This window comes from Bos grunniens, chromosome 19 (genome assembly GCF_055505025.1).
Source record: "Bos grunniens cultivar Pamir isolate PY7600 chromosome 19, Bosgru_T2T1.0, whole genome shotgun sequence".
Lineage (NCBI taxonomy): Eukaryota > Metazoa > Chordata > Mammalia > Artiodactyla > Bovidae > Bos > Bos grunniens.
The window spans coordinates 21,397,354-21,413,622 of record NC_141183.1 but is presented as its reverse complement, the minus strand read 5'-3'; the positions used below and the strand labels follow the sequence as shown (position 1 = coordinate 21,413,622).

At 47.2% G+C, this 16,269-nt stretch overlaps 2 protein-coding genes across 5 annotated transcripts in view; one reads left to right on the top strand and one right to left on the bottom strand.

The window, feature by feature from the left end:
- Positions 1-993: 993 nt before the first annotated feature.
- NT5C3B (5'-nucleotidase, cytosolic IIIB) overlaps positions 994-16,269 on the bottom strand; it is a 26,832-nt gene continuing 11,556 nt past the window's right edge. Inside the window, exons 1-10 of one of the 4 annotated variants that reach the window (XM_086357723.1) lie at positions 9,533-9,601; positions 9,061-9,426; positions 8,739-8,837; positions 8,066-8,135; positions 7,933-7,979; positions 5,466-5,551; positions 4,861-4,950; positions 3,671-3,833; positions 2,357-2,557; positions 994-1,543 (exon numbers count right to left, since the gene is read on the bottom strand). In XM_086357723.1, the coding sequence (XP_086213849.1) occupies positions 1,409-1,543; positions 2,357-2,557; positions 3,671-3,833; positions 4,861-4,950; positions 5,466-5,551; positions 7,933-7,979; positions 8,066-8,135; positions 8,739-8,837; positions 9,061-9,426; positions 9,533-9,586 (1,311 nt within the window). In that variant the 5' untranslated portion in view covers positions 9,587-9,601 and the 3' untranslated portion in view covers positions 994-1,408. Of the gene's footprint in view, positions 1,544-2,356; positions 2,558-3,670; positions 3,834-4,171; positions 4,951-5,465; positions 5,552-7,932; positions 7,980-8,065; positions 8,136-8,738; positions 8,838-9,060; positions 9,427-9,532; positions 9,602-16,269 lie in introns of those variants that run through there. The other 3 variants (XM_086357722.1, XM_086357721.1, XM_086357720.1) reach the window with 3 other exon arrangements.
- KLHL10 (kelch like family member 10) overlaps positions 9,948-16,269 on the top strand; it is a 12,589-nt gene continuing 6,267 nt past the window's right edge. The window contains exon 1 of the mRNA XM_086357724.1: positions 9,948-10,252. Coding sequence (XP_086213850.1) covers positions 10,059-10,252 — 194 coding nt within the window. The 5' untranslated portion in view covers positions 9,948-10,058. The remainder of the gene's footprint in view (positions 10,253-16,269) is intronic.

Here is a 16,269-nt window from a genome sequence, read left to right as displayed (position 1 = left end):
ATCTGCTTGGCTGGACTCTGGCCAGTAAGAGAGATGACCCTAGCCATCTAAGGAAGGGGTGAGGTGCATGGGAGAGAAAATGACCAGCCTGGACTCACACCCTGAACTGCCCCCACAAAAACCACAAGCACTGAATTCTCCCCCAAGACCCTGTGAGAGAAAGAAGCTGCTCCCCACATGACTGATATTCCCTGGTCCCAGAGCATCCAGATAGCACCTCAGGGTTGACAGACCCAGCCTTAGGGTAACCACCCTCCCCCAAGCCTGACAGGACAGCCTAAGCCGACGTGGAGGGAGCGTGATGCATAAGCAAGGGCGGGCTCTGTCAGAAACGCTGCAAGCCCGCTCGAGCTCCCAGCTCTAGCCTTTGGGCAAAGGACTGGTCCTTCCTAAGTGCAGCTGCACTCCTGCAGGGTCACCATGAGGATGAAACAGCACCTGTGGCTTCTGGGAGCATGCAGCCAGCTCTCAGTCAACACTCCCATTACTTTCCTTTAAGAGCAGCAGATAAACACCACTTTCCAGCAGCTGGGCAGGCAGGTGAGGGAATGAAATTGACTCTGCCCAGAGCACTGTCAGTTCCCCAGACTCAACTCCCTGGAAGTCATCTGTTTCAGTGGCCCCGGAAGACGAAGGACAGGAGCCAGGGGTACCCGGGAAAACCCACACTCACATGGATCACTTTAGGAAATCCATAAAGACAGGGTTCTACAGTGCCGGCCAGATGCAGCTGACCCCACAGAATCTCAAGTTTAACTGCTGCATGAGAATCAAGTCAAACCATTTTAGGTCAGAAACATATCCTCCCAACCCTGCCTGAGCCCCTCCCCCGGCACCCCCAGACACACCTGGCTGTGCTAGCTGTGCTCAGAGGGTGTCCTGGGCAAATTCAGTGGTTTTCAAACTGTGTTCCATGGTCTTGGAGATTCCAGCATCTTGGAGCCAAGAGGTACAGGCTCTGCTCCACCCCAGACCCCCAAATCAGATCAGCTGTTTTTCCTTTTTTTTTTTTTATTTTTGATCTGTTTCACATATTAGACTTTGACTTGTTTGAAGAACAGCTTCCTATGGTAAAAAATTCTGGAAAAAAAGATTCCCTGGACCAGCTGATTCCTAAACTGCTAACACCGCGTAGGTCCGCAGTTCACCTGGAACAGCTTTCACTGTCCTCCCTTCTGGCAGGGCTCCCTCGAAACGCTGGAGAACACAAAACCAAGGAGAACACAAAACCAAGGAGAACACAAAACCAAGGAGCCGGGGAGAGGAGGAGGGAGGGGTGTGACCAGCGGCTCCGGCAGCCTGGAATGTTCTCTGGAGGACTCTGCACGCACAGGAGGAGCAGAGCTCAGAGCAGAGCGGCCTTCTGGGAAGGCCCCTCCTCATTGCAGCTGGCAGGCCCCGCCTGCGCTCAGGAGCCCTGCATCTCTGTCCAGTCACCCTGCTGCAGGATGTGCTGCAGCAGCCCATTGACCACATCCAGCGTCTCGTCCCTCTCCAGCACGATGTCATATGAGTCCATGTAGCGCTCCCGCCGCTCCTCCACCTGTCCGGGGAGCAGAGAGCGAGAGTCCCCCAGCGCCCTGCCCTCTGCCCAAACCGCTGTTGCGCACCAGGGGCAGGGGAGGAGGGCCTTCAAGCCACGACTCCCCAAAAGGAGTTCAGGGTTACCCGGCCCTGTCCTTTGGAGACACACATGGCCGTGGGTGCAGGCTGCCACAATTAACCCCTCGGTCAGTGTCAAAAGGAAGGTCACAAGGATTAAGAGACAAAAAACCAGATGTTACCTCTAACCTATGAGAACTGAATTTTCAAAAGCCTTCCGCACCTGCTGGCTGAGTCTGATGCCATACTGTGCCCCTCTACGACCCTGGTTTCATCCACTAACACCTTGTCTGTTTCTACGTCTTCCTTCTCTAAACTATAAACCCACATCTTGAATACCAACATCCCCCATCTCAATCATGCCCTTATAGGTAAGATTTAGGAGGACTGGTGATCAGCCCAACCACTTTCTAAACTATGTCACCTTGGGCAAGTTACTTAATCCCCCTGCCTCAGTTTCCACACTTATAAAAAGGTAAAACAGTCACTACACCTCCAAGTATGACTATACAGATTAGCTGGTCTTATGTTCCTGGCACAAAGTGAGCACTCAGTAAGTGTGAGCTCTGATGATGTGCTCTGACCTCCAGATCATGCCCTGTGCTGTGCACACAGCTCTGACCACTGGGTACCTCTTGTTTCCTAGGAGACTATGGCTTGTGTCTGACCTCTGTGCCTCTAATACTTCACACAGTGTGTATCCCATAACAGGAATGAAGGAGCCAGCCATGAAGAGCCCGGGTCTCATACCTACCTTGTCATTTAGGAAGCCAATCTTGAGAATGTTCTCCACGCCAGGAACCCCATCAGCCATTGTGAGGTCCCCCATGGAGTCTCCCAGCAGGAGGATGTTGGTTTTGCCCTGAAGCTGCTGGAAGTAATTGGAGTTCTCGAACACAGAGCTGTTCTTGTTGTAGGTATGGATGAGCTGGCCCTTGAATCCGTTTAGGAAGCCCTAAGTAGTCAAGACGAGAGACACACAGAAGGGCTACAGGGACCTATCGAGGGCCGGTTTTCCAGTCTGCCATGGAAGAAACAGAATCCTGAAAGCCACAGATAATGCCAACACTTCACTGCGGTCCAAACTAGGGTCAGCAAGCTAGGGCTCGGGGGCCAGATTTGGACTATTTTTGTAAATTAAGTTCTGTGTGTGTTAGTCGTTCAGTCGCATCTGACTGTGTGATCCTATGGACTACAGCCCGCCAGGCTCCTCTGTCCATGGAATTCTCTAGGCAAGAATGTTGGAGTAGGTTGCATTTCCTTCTCCAAGGTCTACTGGAACTTAATTTATAGGCCCATTTGTTTACATCTTCTCAAAGGCTGCTTTTTTGTGTGACAGGGTAGTTGTGAATGATCCTAGGAAGATATTTACTATCTGTTCTTTTATAGGAAAAGGATTTTTTGTTTGGTTGGGTTCTTTTTGGCCATGCCACATAGCTTAGGAGATCTTAGTTCCCCAACTGGTGACTGAATCCAGGCCTCAGAAGTGGAAGCACAGGACAACCAGGGAATTCCAAAAAAATGTTTCCAGCCCCTGTTTAAACTAACAGAGGCCATCAGATATTGTAGATCACCTGCTCTGGGGGAAGCAAGAAGCTGGGATACAAGCATTGCCCAGGCTACATGTGTGCTAACCTCAGCTGTGGGCTGCACCCTAACCACAAGTCAAAGGGATGAACATTCCAGCCTTGGTCTTAAGGGGAAGAAGTCAGAATATGGGTGAGTCAGTGTAGCCCACCTCTGGCTCAAGCAAAACAAGTCCAAGTCCAAGCCCCTGAGTACCTAGGATGGCACATGACCCATGACAGTGACACAGGGCCTGGCTGAGCCCTAAACTAGGTCTTCCCCAGCAGACAGACCACTGTCAGCCAGACATGCAAGAATGGGTCTTTCAAAAGCAACTGTCTCTAGCCGCGTTAATAAATAAATAGCTGTCAAGGGCAATGAAGCCAGCATGCCTTCCACTCCCTCCTCCTGCCCCCAATCCCAGTTAACATTCAGGGTGAAGCACACTGGCTGGCAGTCCCCATCCTTCTTCCAGCCCCAGCCCTAATGAGATGCAGCTCACATCTTCATCAAACTCCATGTAGTTAGACATGATGTGGATGTTGGGGTGGAACACCTTCCTCTGCCGGATCATTTCTTCCAGGACATCCCCAATGCCCGCAGAAAAGATGAAAAGGGGAATGTTGTTCTGCGAAAGGGTGTTGAAGAATGTCTTGTATCCATCCCTGAAACCAGATGAATGGTTCTGAAACTGCATCGCCTCTGCTACTGCCCTTTATTTTCTATTTGGGTTACATCTGTAAAAATTTTCTTTAAACTTTTTTTTTTTTTTCCTTGGGCTGCACTGCTCTGTATGCGAGATCTTAGTTCCCTGACTAGGGATTGAACCTGTGCTCCTGCATGGAGAGCTTGGAGTCTTAACCACTGGACTACCAGTTAAGTCCCTCTAAAATATTTTAAATTGAGGTATAAAATACATAGAATAAATCATTAAAGTGCACTAATCATTAAGTGTTCAGCTCAATTAATATTTATAACATGTATACATACATGTGATACCTACCAGGTCAAGGTTCCCTCATGTCCCTTCCCAGTTGATGGCACCATCCCCATTTTGACTTCACATCACCATTGATTTGCTTTTCCTGTCCCTGAACTTCACATAAATCATATAAACACATTTGCTTGTTTGTTTGTTTCTAGATGATTTTGACTGAGCAAAATACAACCAGGTGGCTCTCCTAGGGTGGCTTCAGTGGAGAGCACCCCCAACCTCCCCGCGCACAATTCTTGAGGGAAGGCACCCGTGCTGACTCTTTCCTATACGTGCCCCCATCCCTCCTCTGATAAAGAACGCTCCAGCAGAGACAGCTGAGCTCTGAAGGACACCGATGATCAAGGGTCCCAGGCCGGCCAACTCCCATGTCTGGATAAAGAACACCAGTTACCTTGGGGATCCCATAAGTCTTTTTACCACTGGGAAAAATTACCAAGACACTGTTTGTTCTAGAAGATGGAGCATCTTCACCACATCCGTTACCAGCAGTGTGTGTCCTCGGACACACCCAAGCACAGAAAATTCTCTGGCTGAGTCCAGAGAGGAAAAACAAGACCTTTTCCTCATGCAGCTACTCATGGTGCTAGGTCCCTTCTGACTCTTCCAGCGACTCCTCTTCAACTCCCTTCCAGCCTCGCTTTGTGAGCAAACCCATTCCAGTCTGGCAGAAGCATTTTCCGGAGCAGGCAGCTCACCTGAGCATTGCATTGGACTCTCTTACCACCTGGGCTATCTGAAACTTCTGAATCTTCTGTTGACACAGGAGGTCATGTGCTTTGGTCCACCTGGAGAGAGACACCCCACAAAACCCTAAACTCAAACCACTAAGTAAAATGCCCTTTCCCATCGCAGGCCTGAATCCCCTTTGGAAGTGCTGGCAGTGGAGGCCTCATCCTTTTCCTCGGAGCCACTTCCTGCGGGACCCTGGTTGTCCCTAAAGGAGGGGGGTGAGACAGCAACACTGCAGACCACAGCTGGGTGAGTTGCTGCTGATGCCAAAGTTCTTCTGAACCCTTTCTCTGGGGCTCTGTCCAGTGATACTGGTTTTTCTGAGGCGGGTTATTGCCCCAAAGCACTAAGGGGCTTATCCCCCAAACTAAAGGGCTTCTAGTTTACTCCAAGGATTCTCAGTGAGCCCCCTACTTCATCCAGCAGCAGCCATGAGTGACCTGTCTGTGTCTGGACAATCTGTTCTAATAGCTGGGAGTGTGGCATTCGGTTGAGCATTCAGTAAGGTAAAGGAGCCTGCATCTGATTTCAAAGCCAGACCAAGCCATCATTCACCACTACTGGCACTTACCATTCTACCATGTGAGGTAACTTCTCTTTGATGGTCCGGTGTGGGTCAATCTCAATTGGGTAATAATGGTGAAAAAGCGCTTTGAGCTGTGACATCCAAAATGAAGAGAAAAGTCATCAGTCTACATCAAGTTTTCCCCAGCAGAGTCCTACAGTCCCACATGAGAAAAAAAATCACCAGTCACCCAGAAGATGCAATTCATATAAGGGAGTCACAGGAGCTTCAGAGCTGGTCATCCTGTATTCCAGCCCCACCCCCACCCCCCTGCCCCAAAGACTGAGGTCTAGGCATCAACAACACAAAGAGGCTTTGTAATGAGGTACACCTAGAATTTTGTTGCCATTGTTGTTGTTATAAATTAGCCCAGGCATCAGCACTTAATCAGTAAGAACTGAGTTAATGCTGTATCTCCTAAAACGTGGTATGCTTTCTTAGGTAGTAGGCAAGATAACTTAGGAGCAGGGGAGCACATGGATAAAAACACATTTCATTTTAGTGGTTTGGGACTCATTTTAATGCTATGTCAGAAAAAGAAAGAAAACAAACACATCAAACTACTGCTTTCACAGAGATTGTTTCTTTTGCAAGTGTAGCAGTAGTCGTAGTGGTAGCTGCTCAGTCGTGTTCAACTCTTGGTGACTCCACGGACCGTAGCCTGCCAGACTCCTCTGTCCACGGAATTCTCCAGGCAAGAATGCAGGAGTGGGTAGGCATTCCCTTCCCCAGGGTCATCTTCCTGACCCAGGGATCGAACTCGGGTCTCCTGCACTGCAGATTCTTAACTGTCTGAGCCACTAGGGAAGCCCAACTGCCCTGCTTTTAAAGATTTAAGTACTACGAGTTGCACTTAAATCTTGAAAAGCCGGGCAATTTAGATAGATCTGGTAAAAAAAACACGCTCTAGTGGAGCTAAAATACTGTAGTATGTTCAGGGATAACCATTGCACTGCCAACGTCAGGTGGACAACCTCACCGGGAGCATTTCCATGTGCCTCCTCTGGCTAAGGTCACCTTCCACATGCCTGGACCCTCCAGACTTTAGGGAGGCTGCTTCAGGGATCATGTGTCACATGGTTCAGTCAGTAACAGTGCCCAATAAAAATAGGAATGGACAGAGTGAAGAATTATAATTCTAATACATGCATGGTCTCGGAATATTATGAGATCAAATGGAGTCCGCGACCATCAGTCCAAAAAAGGGTTAAATTCAAAGACAGGAAGCCCCTAAAATGTATTAAAGATTCTTAATTATTTGAATGTGAGAACATTCTTCTGAAAGTAAAACAGAACTCAACAGAATATAATTTTTAAAAATAAAAAAATTTCTTTACATAAATTTTGCCTTATGAATTTCTTCAGAAAAACATCAACACCAGAAATCCTAGTTTTCTCTAGCTTCTTTATCCTAGAGAGGGCACCCAAACCTTTTATTTGTGAATGAAGCTCTCTGAAGTTGCTACGATCGGGGACATGAGGGACCGAAAAGAGTGACTTCCCAAAGGTGATCAGTGGTAGAGCCAGACTCTGCCTTAAGCTACACATGGCATCTCCAGAGACACAGGTGTAGAAACAGAAAGTCCATCTATAGCTCACTGCCCATCCTAATAACCAGTAATCATGCAGAGTACTGGAAGGGCTGACCACCCATGGCCGGCCGACGCACTGCTTAGTACACAACTGGGTGAACTTCATAATCAAGTGGAACTAAATGATACAGTTACTTAGAAGAAAGAGCTCAGCAAAGAAACGAGCAGTTAGCACAGCTCTGCTCCGGCACAGAGGACATTGATGGGAAGAACGTGGAACAAAGTAAAATGAACTCCAAGGCTACAGGGATCACCTTATATTATCTGTATGCATCTTGTAGAAATGGGGAGTTTCATACACAGACATTAATTCAGAAGTCTTTCTTGGTAACTGCTAATGCACCAAGAAAATTTATACTATCAAGGAAACAGCATAATACAGTTAAAAAGTTTGGGAAAACCAAGCTCTGCATCTTGCTATGTGACTTTGAGTTAAGTTGTTCAAACCTCTCCAAGTCTCTGTTTCCCCATCTGTTAAATGGAGGCAGTAAAACATCTCCTGGAAGTTCCATAGCTAGCAGTAAGCATATTCCAACCATCCATTATTACATGTCTTAGCCAATAAGGAAAAGCTATCTCAGTGTATAAGACTAAGTCCACCTGGGAATTCCCTGGTGGCCCAGTGGTTAAAACTCCTCCCTTTCATTGCCAAGGGCCCTGTTCAATCCCTGGTCAGGGACCTCTACGATTCCACAAGCCACACACACACACACACACACACATACACACATAAAAAAAGACTAGGTCCACCTGAGCACAACAACAATTTTTTTAAAAAATTAACCTTCTACGGTCTCAACCCTGGAATCTTTGGTCCTAACCAAGAACCACTGGATGCCGTATATGCCAGCCGTTTCTAAGCAAAGAAGGGAGTAACCCACCTCTTTCCGGCACTCCTCACTGATGATCTTGCTGTTATCCAGAATGTCTGCAAAAACACAGAACTCCTTTTACTTGTGCCTTAGAAGCCATCATCCTGTCAAGTCCAATAAAGCAAGCTTGTGTGTGACTTACTGTAAGAAGAAGGGCATCGTATTCCATTATATGCAAACCTGCTCAAGGTCATGTCAAAATCAGAAATGACCTGAAATGCAAAAGAGAGATGATGCCTAGACAGGCACCTTCCGGTGTAGCCCTGCATCAATATGAATACGGAAAGCCAAACAGCTCTATGCCCAGCCTGCGGGCACAGCCCTGGGGGAGTTAGGAACAACTGGAGAGGGAAGGAAGAACTAATTCTAGTTAGTACCCGTGCCAACTCAGAGAACATCCAGTTTCGTGGAGGGTAGGGATGGGGACTGCAAAATCAGGACCTCTTCTACCCTTTCAATAGCACCCATCTCAATGCCCTGGCTTCTCTTAAGATGCCTCCTCCTTCTGGCTCATCTCCACATCTGCACCTTCTTCAGGAGCCCACCAACCTCAGCTAGTAGGGACAACAAGACCCGGAGGACTGGTGTGGGGTGCTTTCTGTCTAAAGAAATTTGAGAACATTGAAATCTAGGTTTTCGGACAGGTGGGCTCTCCTCCAAGGCAAAACAGGCTTGCCCTCAAGTCCCTGGCTATTTCTAAAGGCTGAAGGCTTACCTGCACGTGTCTGCAGCAACGCGGTAAGGCGCCCAGGGCAGGCCACCTCCCCAGCCACCCGCATCCCGCCCAGCGGCCCCGACCGTGCCCCCCGCGATACCTGTAAGCGGTCTTCCCCGCCCTTGCGGAGGGCGCCCACGATCTCCTGCACCCGTCCGGGCTGCCGCATCAGGACCGTGGCCTTCATCAGGGTGCTCACCTGTCCCGAGACCCGAGAGAACCGCTGATTCCAGCACCGCGCAGGGCCCAAAGGGAGCCCCGCGAAGCCGGGCCGGGGGCGCAGGGGGCGAGCAGGGGCTCTGGCAAGGCCTGGGCGTCTACGGGCCGCACTGGCGCGGCGGGGCCCAGACGGCCTGCTGGGGGTCGCGGAGCGCCCGGGGGTTCGGGGTCAGCCCCACGCCGGTCTCCTGCTCCCACCTCACCTCCTCCGCCATTGCGCTCGCGGGCCGGTCGGCGGCGTGGACACAACGACCGCCCCGCGCCTGCACTGCGCAGGCGCCGCTTCCGACCTGGGCGGATCCGGGGGCGGGGGGCGGATCCGGGGGCGGGGTGGGGTTGGGGTGCCGGCTTCGAGCCCAGAGGTGGTGGGTTCGGTGCAGGGTCTGGAGAAGCAGGCGGCCTCTGGAGGGCCGCGCGGCGCTGTGCGCGTGCAGACCCTGCTTGAGAGCCCTGTGTTGAGGACGGGGAGGGTCCCAAGAGGCAGAGAGTACGTGGGTGCCATTCCTTGCAGAGCAAAAACCCTGACCAGAGTGGTCATTTCCAGGCTTACAGTTTGCATGATCAAAAGGCTGCAGGAAGGGAAGGGATGTGAAGGAGACATAAGTGAGTTCTGTTGAACAGCTGGAAGGTGCTTCCCTCTCTGGACTCGGTCATCATAGAAGATGGGTGACTCACGTCCAGAGGGCAGGAAGGCCCTGGACAGGTGGACCAGAATGAAAGCTCATCCATCAGCTTTACTTCTTCCTTCTGCCTTCTCTGACTTAGCTTCCCAGAACTCTGTGTGGGAGTCAAGTGCCGGGCTGTAGAAGAAGGTAGATGGATGCTACAGAGATGCCCAACTGAACACCTGAAGTAGGCCACAGGAGTTAGAGTGAAACAGAACTCTGATATGGTGGTGCTGGTGGTCACGGGGCCCTGGTCTTCTGGTTGCGGAAGGTGTGGGGTGGTCTTCAACCTGAGTGGTGCCTTGGGGCAAGGGAGAAGGAAGAAGGACAGGGACAGGAGAGAGTTCCAGAACCTGAGAACACAATCCTGAGAGTGACCTCACTGCGGCCCCAGGATTCTGGAACCTGGACTGCCTGATGGGCCCTATATGAAAGATGTAGTAGGGAAAAGGAGCGACAGCTGGCTAAAGGGGCCCCCCCACAATCCTCCCCGACACCCTAGGACAGCAGCCTCTCTCCGCTGATCCCAGGGTGCCATGGAGATGGAGAGCGCGGCGGCCTCCACACGGTTCCACCAGCCTCACATGGAGAGGAAGATGAGTGCGATGACCTGTGAGATCTTCAACGAGCTTAGGCTAGAGGGCAAGCTCTGCGACGTGGTCATCAAGGTCAATGGCTTTGAGTTCAATGCCCACAAGAACATCCTCTGTAGCTGCAGTTCCTACTTTAGGTATAACAGGGTTGCTGAACTAAGCCAAAGGGGGAACTGGGCTCATTCTGAGACATTTTGGTTCATTTCATGTTTCCCACCCCATGATCTCAAGTTTAGGGATCCTGTCAAAGCCCTGGGCTTCTGTAGACTGGCTTCTTTGTAGACGGGCCTCTGAAGAGGCCCAATCAGGGCCGGAGCCTCTCTGGTTTTCAACTGAACTTCAACCAGCTGTTGGTGGGTCAGGTGCTTTTTTTTTCTTTGATTTGCACCCACACCAACCTTTGGGATAGTTGGACACCTGTACTGGATTTCCTACTTAAACCTAGGTAACAATGCCACCTCAGCTACCCCTTAAGCCCCTGAGACTTTCAGGCAGGGTGATAAATTAACAAGGATAGAGAGGGTGGGAAGAGGGGTGAAGGGAAAGAACCCGGGAAATATTTATCAGAAATAAAAGGAAGTTTGAGCCGAAAGTGTTGTAATCAGGAAGGTGAAGAGCTATCTTGCTTATGAGCTGAAAATATTTGAGTACTCAGTTCCAATGAAGATATGGTAAGTGTGTCCCACCTAAAAATTCTCATTCATGTAAACTTAGAGCAAGGTATACAAAAAGGTCGAATAGCGCATATTTTAAGTGGACTTTTGCAGGCCACACAGTCTTTGTCACAACTACTCCACTCTGCTTTCAGTGCAATAGCAGCCATGTTTTGTTGTTGTTCAGTCGCCCAGTTGTGTCTGACTCTTCATGACCCCATGGATTGCAGCACGCCAGGCCTCCCTGTCCCTCACCATCACCCAGAGTATACCCAAGTTCATGTGCATGGTATCAGTGATGTCATACAGCCATCTCATCCTCTGATGCCCTCTTCTCCTTCTGCCCTCAATCTTTCCCAGTATCAGGGTCTTTTCCAATGAGTCAGCTCTTTGCATCAGGTGACCAACATATTGGAGCTTCAGCTTCAGCATCAGTCCTTCCAATGAATATTCAGGGTTGATTTCCTTTAAGATTGACTTGCTGTCCAAGGGGCTCTCAAGAGTCTTCTCCAGCACCACTGTTCGAACACAACAATTCTTCGGTGCTCTGCCTTCTTTATGGTCCAGCTTTCACCACCATACATGATTACTGGAAAGACCATAGCCGTGACTATACAGACCTTTGTTGGCAAAGCAATGTCTTTGCTTTTCAACACACTAAGTTTGTCACAGCTTTCCTGCCAAGAAGCAATTGTCTTCTGATTTCATGGCTGCAGTCACCATCCACAGTGATTTTAGAACCCAAGAAGAGGAAATCTGTCACTGCTTCCACCATTTTCCCTTCTATTTGCCATGAAGTGATGGGGCTGGATGCCATAATCTTAGTTTTTTTAATATTTAGTTTTAAGCCGGCTTTTTTTACTCTCCTCCTTTACCCTCATCAAGAGGTTCTCTAGTTCCTCTTCACTTTCTGCTATTAGAGTGTTATCATCCACATATCTGAGGTTGTTGATGTTTCTCCTGGCAATCTTGATTCCAGCTTGTAACTCATCCAGCCTGACATTTCTCAAGAAGTGCTCAGCATGTAAGTTAAATTAACAGGGTGACAGCAAACAGCTTTATCATATTCCTTCCTCAATCCTGAACCAGTCAGTTATTCCACACAGGGTTCTAACTGTTGCTTCTTGACCCACATACAGGTTTCTCAGGGGACAGGTAAGATGGTCTGATATCCCCATCTCTTTGAGAGTTTTCCACAGTTTGTTATGATCCACACAGTCAAAGGCTTTAGTGTGGTTGATGAAACAGAGGTAGATGTTTTTCTGGAATTCCCTTGCTTTCTCTGTGATCCAATGAATGTTGGCAATTTGATTTCTGGTTCCTCTGCCTTTTCTAAACCTAACTTGGACATCTGAAAGTTCTTGGTTCACGTAATGCTGAAATCTAGCATGCAGGATTTTGAGCATAACCTTACTAACATGAGAGATGAGTGCAATTGTCTGGTGGTTTGAACGTTCTTTAGTACTGCCCTTCTTGGGAATTGGGATGAGGATTGACCTTTTCCAGTGCTGTGGCCATTAGTGGGTTTTCCAGATTTGCTGACGTATTGAGTGCAGCACTTTGATAGCATCATCTTTTAGGATTTTTAAATAGCTCTCCTGGAATTCCATCACATTGACTAGCTCTATTTACTTTTAATAATTTATATTTTTACTTTTGACTTTGCTGGGTTTTCATTGCTGCGCGTGGGCTTTCTCTAGTTGTGGAGAGTGGGGGCTACTCTCTAGTTGCAGTTTACAAGCTTCTCATTGCAAAGCTCAGGCTCCGTAGCTATGGCACACAGGCTTAATTACTCTGCGATATGTGGAATCTTCCCGGACCAGTGATTGAACCTGTGTCTCCTGCATTGGCAAGCAGATTCTTAACCTCTGGACCACCAGGGAAGTCCCACTAGCTTTACTGACAGCAGTGCTTTCTAAGGCCCACTTGACTTCACACTCCAGAAGGTCTGACTCTGGATACCTTTCTGTGGTAAAGGGACTTGCATAACTCAATGAAGCTCTGAGCCATGCCATGTAGGGCCACCCGAGATGGACAGGTCACAGTGGAGAGTTCTGACTAAACAAGGGAATGGCAAACCACCCCAGTATACTTGCCATGAGAGCCCCATGAAATGTATAAAAAGACAAAAAGATATGACACTGAAAGATGAGTCCCCAGGTTGGAAGGTGTCCAATATGCTACTGGGAAGAGTGAAGGACAACTACTAACAGCCCCAGAAAGAATGAAGCAGCTGGGCCAAAGCGGAAATGACGCTCAGTTATGGATGTGTTTGGTGATGAAAGTAAAATCTAGTGCTGCAAAGAACAGTAGCATAGGAACCTGGAATGTTAGGTCCATAAATCAAGGTAAACTGGACATGGTCAAGCAGGAGATGGTAAGAATAAACATCAATATTTTAGGAATCAGTGGAATAAAATATACAGAAATGGGCAAATTTAATTTCAGTTCAGTTCAGTAGCTCAGTCGTGTCCAGCTCTTTGTGACCCCACGGACTTTAACATGCCAGGCTTCCCTGTCTATCACCAACTCCCAGAGCTTGCTCAAACTCATGTCCATCAAGTTGGTGATGCCATCCAACCATCTCATCCTCTGTCGTCCCCTTCTCCTCCTGCCTTCAGTCTTTCCCAGTATCAGGGTCTTTTCCAATAAATCAGTTCTTTGCATCAGGTGGCCAAAGTATTGGAGTTTCAGCTTTAGTATCAGTCCTTCCAATGAATATTCAGGACTTCCTTTAGGATCGACTGGTTTGATTTCCTTGCTGACCAAGGCACTCTCAAGAGTCTTCTCCAACACCACAGTTCAAAGGCATCAATTCTTTGGCGCTCAGCTTTCTTTATAGTCCAATTCTCACATCCATACATGACTACTGGAAAAACCATAGCTTTGAATAGACGGACCTTTGTTGGCAAAGTAATGTCTCTGCTTTTTAATATGCTTTCAGAGTCGGACACGACTGAAGCAACTTAGCAGCAGCAGCTAGGTGGTCATAGCTTTTCTTCCAAAGAGCAAACATCTTTTAATTTCATGGCTGCAGTCACCATTTGCAGTGATTTTGGTGCCCAAAAAAATAAAGTCTGTCACTGTTTCCACTGTTTCCCCATCTATTTGCCATGAAGTGGTGGGACCAGATGCCATGATCTTAGTTTTTTGAATGTTGAGTTTTAAGCCAGGTTTTTCACTCTCCTCTTTCACCTTCATCAAGAGGCTCTTTAGTTCTTCTTTGCTTTCTGCTATAAGGGTGGTGTCATCCACATATCTGAGGTTATTGATATTTCTCCTGGCAATCTTGATTCCAGCTTGTGCTTCATCCAGCCCAGCATTTCACATGATGTACTTTGCATATAAGTTAAATAAGTAGGGTATCCTTGACATACTCGTTTACCAATATGGAACCAGTCCATTGTTCCGTGTCCAGTTCTAACTGTTGCTTTTTGACCTGTATACAGATTTCTTAGGAGGCAGGTAAGGTGGTCTGGTATTCCCATCTTTTGAAGAATTTTCCAGTTTGTTGTGATCCACACAGTCAAAGGCTTTGGCGTAGTCAATAAAGCAGAAGTAGATGCTTTTCTGGAACTCTCTTGCTTTTTCGATGATCCAACATATTGGCAATTTGATCTCTGGTTCTTCTGCCTTTTCTAAACCCAGCTTGAACATCTGGAAGTTCTCAGTTCACATACTGTTGAAGCCTGGCTTGGAGAACTTTGAGCATTACTTTGCTAGCATGTGAGATGACTGCAATTGTGCGGTAGTCTGAACATTATGGCATTGCCTTTCTTGGGGATTGGAATGAAAATTGACTTTTTCCAGTCCTGTGGCCACTGCTGAGTTTTCCAAATTTGCTGGCATATTGAGTGCAGCACTTTCACAGCATCATCTTTTAGGATTTGAAATAGCTCAACTGGAATTCCATCACCTCCACTAGCTTTGTTCATAGTGATGCTTCCTAAGGCCGACTTGACTTCACATTCCAGGATGTCTGGCTCTAGGTGAGTGATCACACCATCATGGTTATCTGGGTCATTAAGATCTTTTTTGTATAGTTCTTCTGTGTATACTTGCCACCTTTTCTTAATAACTTCTGCTGTTAGGTCCATACCATTTCTGTCCGTTATTGTGCCCACCTTTGCATGAAATGTTCCCTTGGCATCTCTAATTTTCTTGAAGAGATCTCTAGTCTTTCCCATTCTATTGTTTTCCTCTATTTCTTGGCATTGATCACTGAAGATTTTCTTATCTCTCCTTGTTATTCTTTGGAACTCTGCATTCAAATGGGTATATATTTCCTTTTCTCCTTTGCCTTTCACTTCTCTTCTTCTTTAATCTATTTGTAAGGCCTCCTCAGGCAACCATTTTGCATTTCTTTTTCTTGGAGATGGTCTTGATCACTGCCTCCTGTACAATGTCACCAACCTCCGTCCATAGTTCTTCAGGTACTCTGTCTATCAGATCTAATCCCTTGAATCTACTTGTCACTTCCACTGTATAATCATAAGGGATTTGATTTAGGTCACATATGAATGGCTCAGTGGTTTTCCCTACTTTCTTCAATTTAAGTCTGAATTTTGCAATAAGGTGTTCATGATCTGAGCCACAGTCAGCTCCCAGTCTTGTTTATGCTGATTGTATAGAGCTTCTCCATCTTTGGCTGCAAAGAATATAATCAATCTTATTTTGATATTGACCAACTAGTGATGTTCATGTGCAGAGTCTTCTCTGGTATTGTTGGAAGAGGGTGTTTGCTATGACCAGTGCATTCTTTTGGCAAAACTCTGTTAGCCTTTGCCCTGCTTCATTCTGTACTCCAAGGCCAAATTTTCCTGTTACTCCAGGTATCTCTTTACTTGCTACTTTTGCATTCCAGTCTCGTATGATGAAAAGGACATCTTTTTTTGGCATTAGTTCTAGAAGGTCTTGTAGCTATTCATAGAACCATTCAACTTTACCTTCTTCAGCATTAGTCGTTGGGGCATAGACTTGAATTACTGTGATAATGAATGGTTTGCCTTGAAAACGAACAGAGATCATTCTGTAATTTTTGAGACTGCACCCAAGTACTGCATTTCAGACTCTTTTGTTGACTATGAGGGCTACTCTATTTATCCTAAGGGATTCTTGCCCACAAAAGTAGATATAATGGTCATCTAAATTAAATTCATCCATTCCAGTCCATTTTAGTTTACCGATTCCTAAAATGTCAGTGTTCACTCTTGCCATCTCCTGTTTGACCACTTCTAATTTATCTTGATTCGTGGACTTAACATTGCAGGTTCCTATGCAATATTGTTCTTTACAGCATCAGACTTTACTTCCATCAGTAGTCATTTAATTTGGTTGGACCATTATATCTAGTACTGCAGGCAAGAATCCAATAGAATAAATGGAGTAGCCCTCATAGTCAACAAAAGAGTGTGAAATGCAGTACTTGGATGTTACATCAAAAATGACAGAATGATCTCGGTTCATTTCCAAGGCAAACCATTTCAACATCACAGTAATTC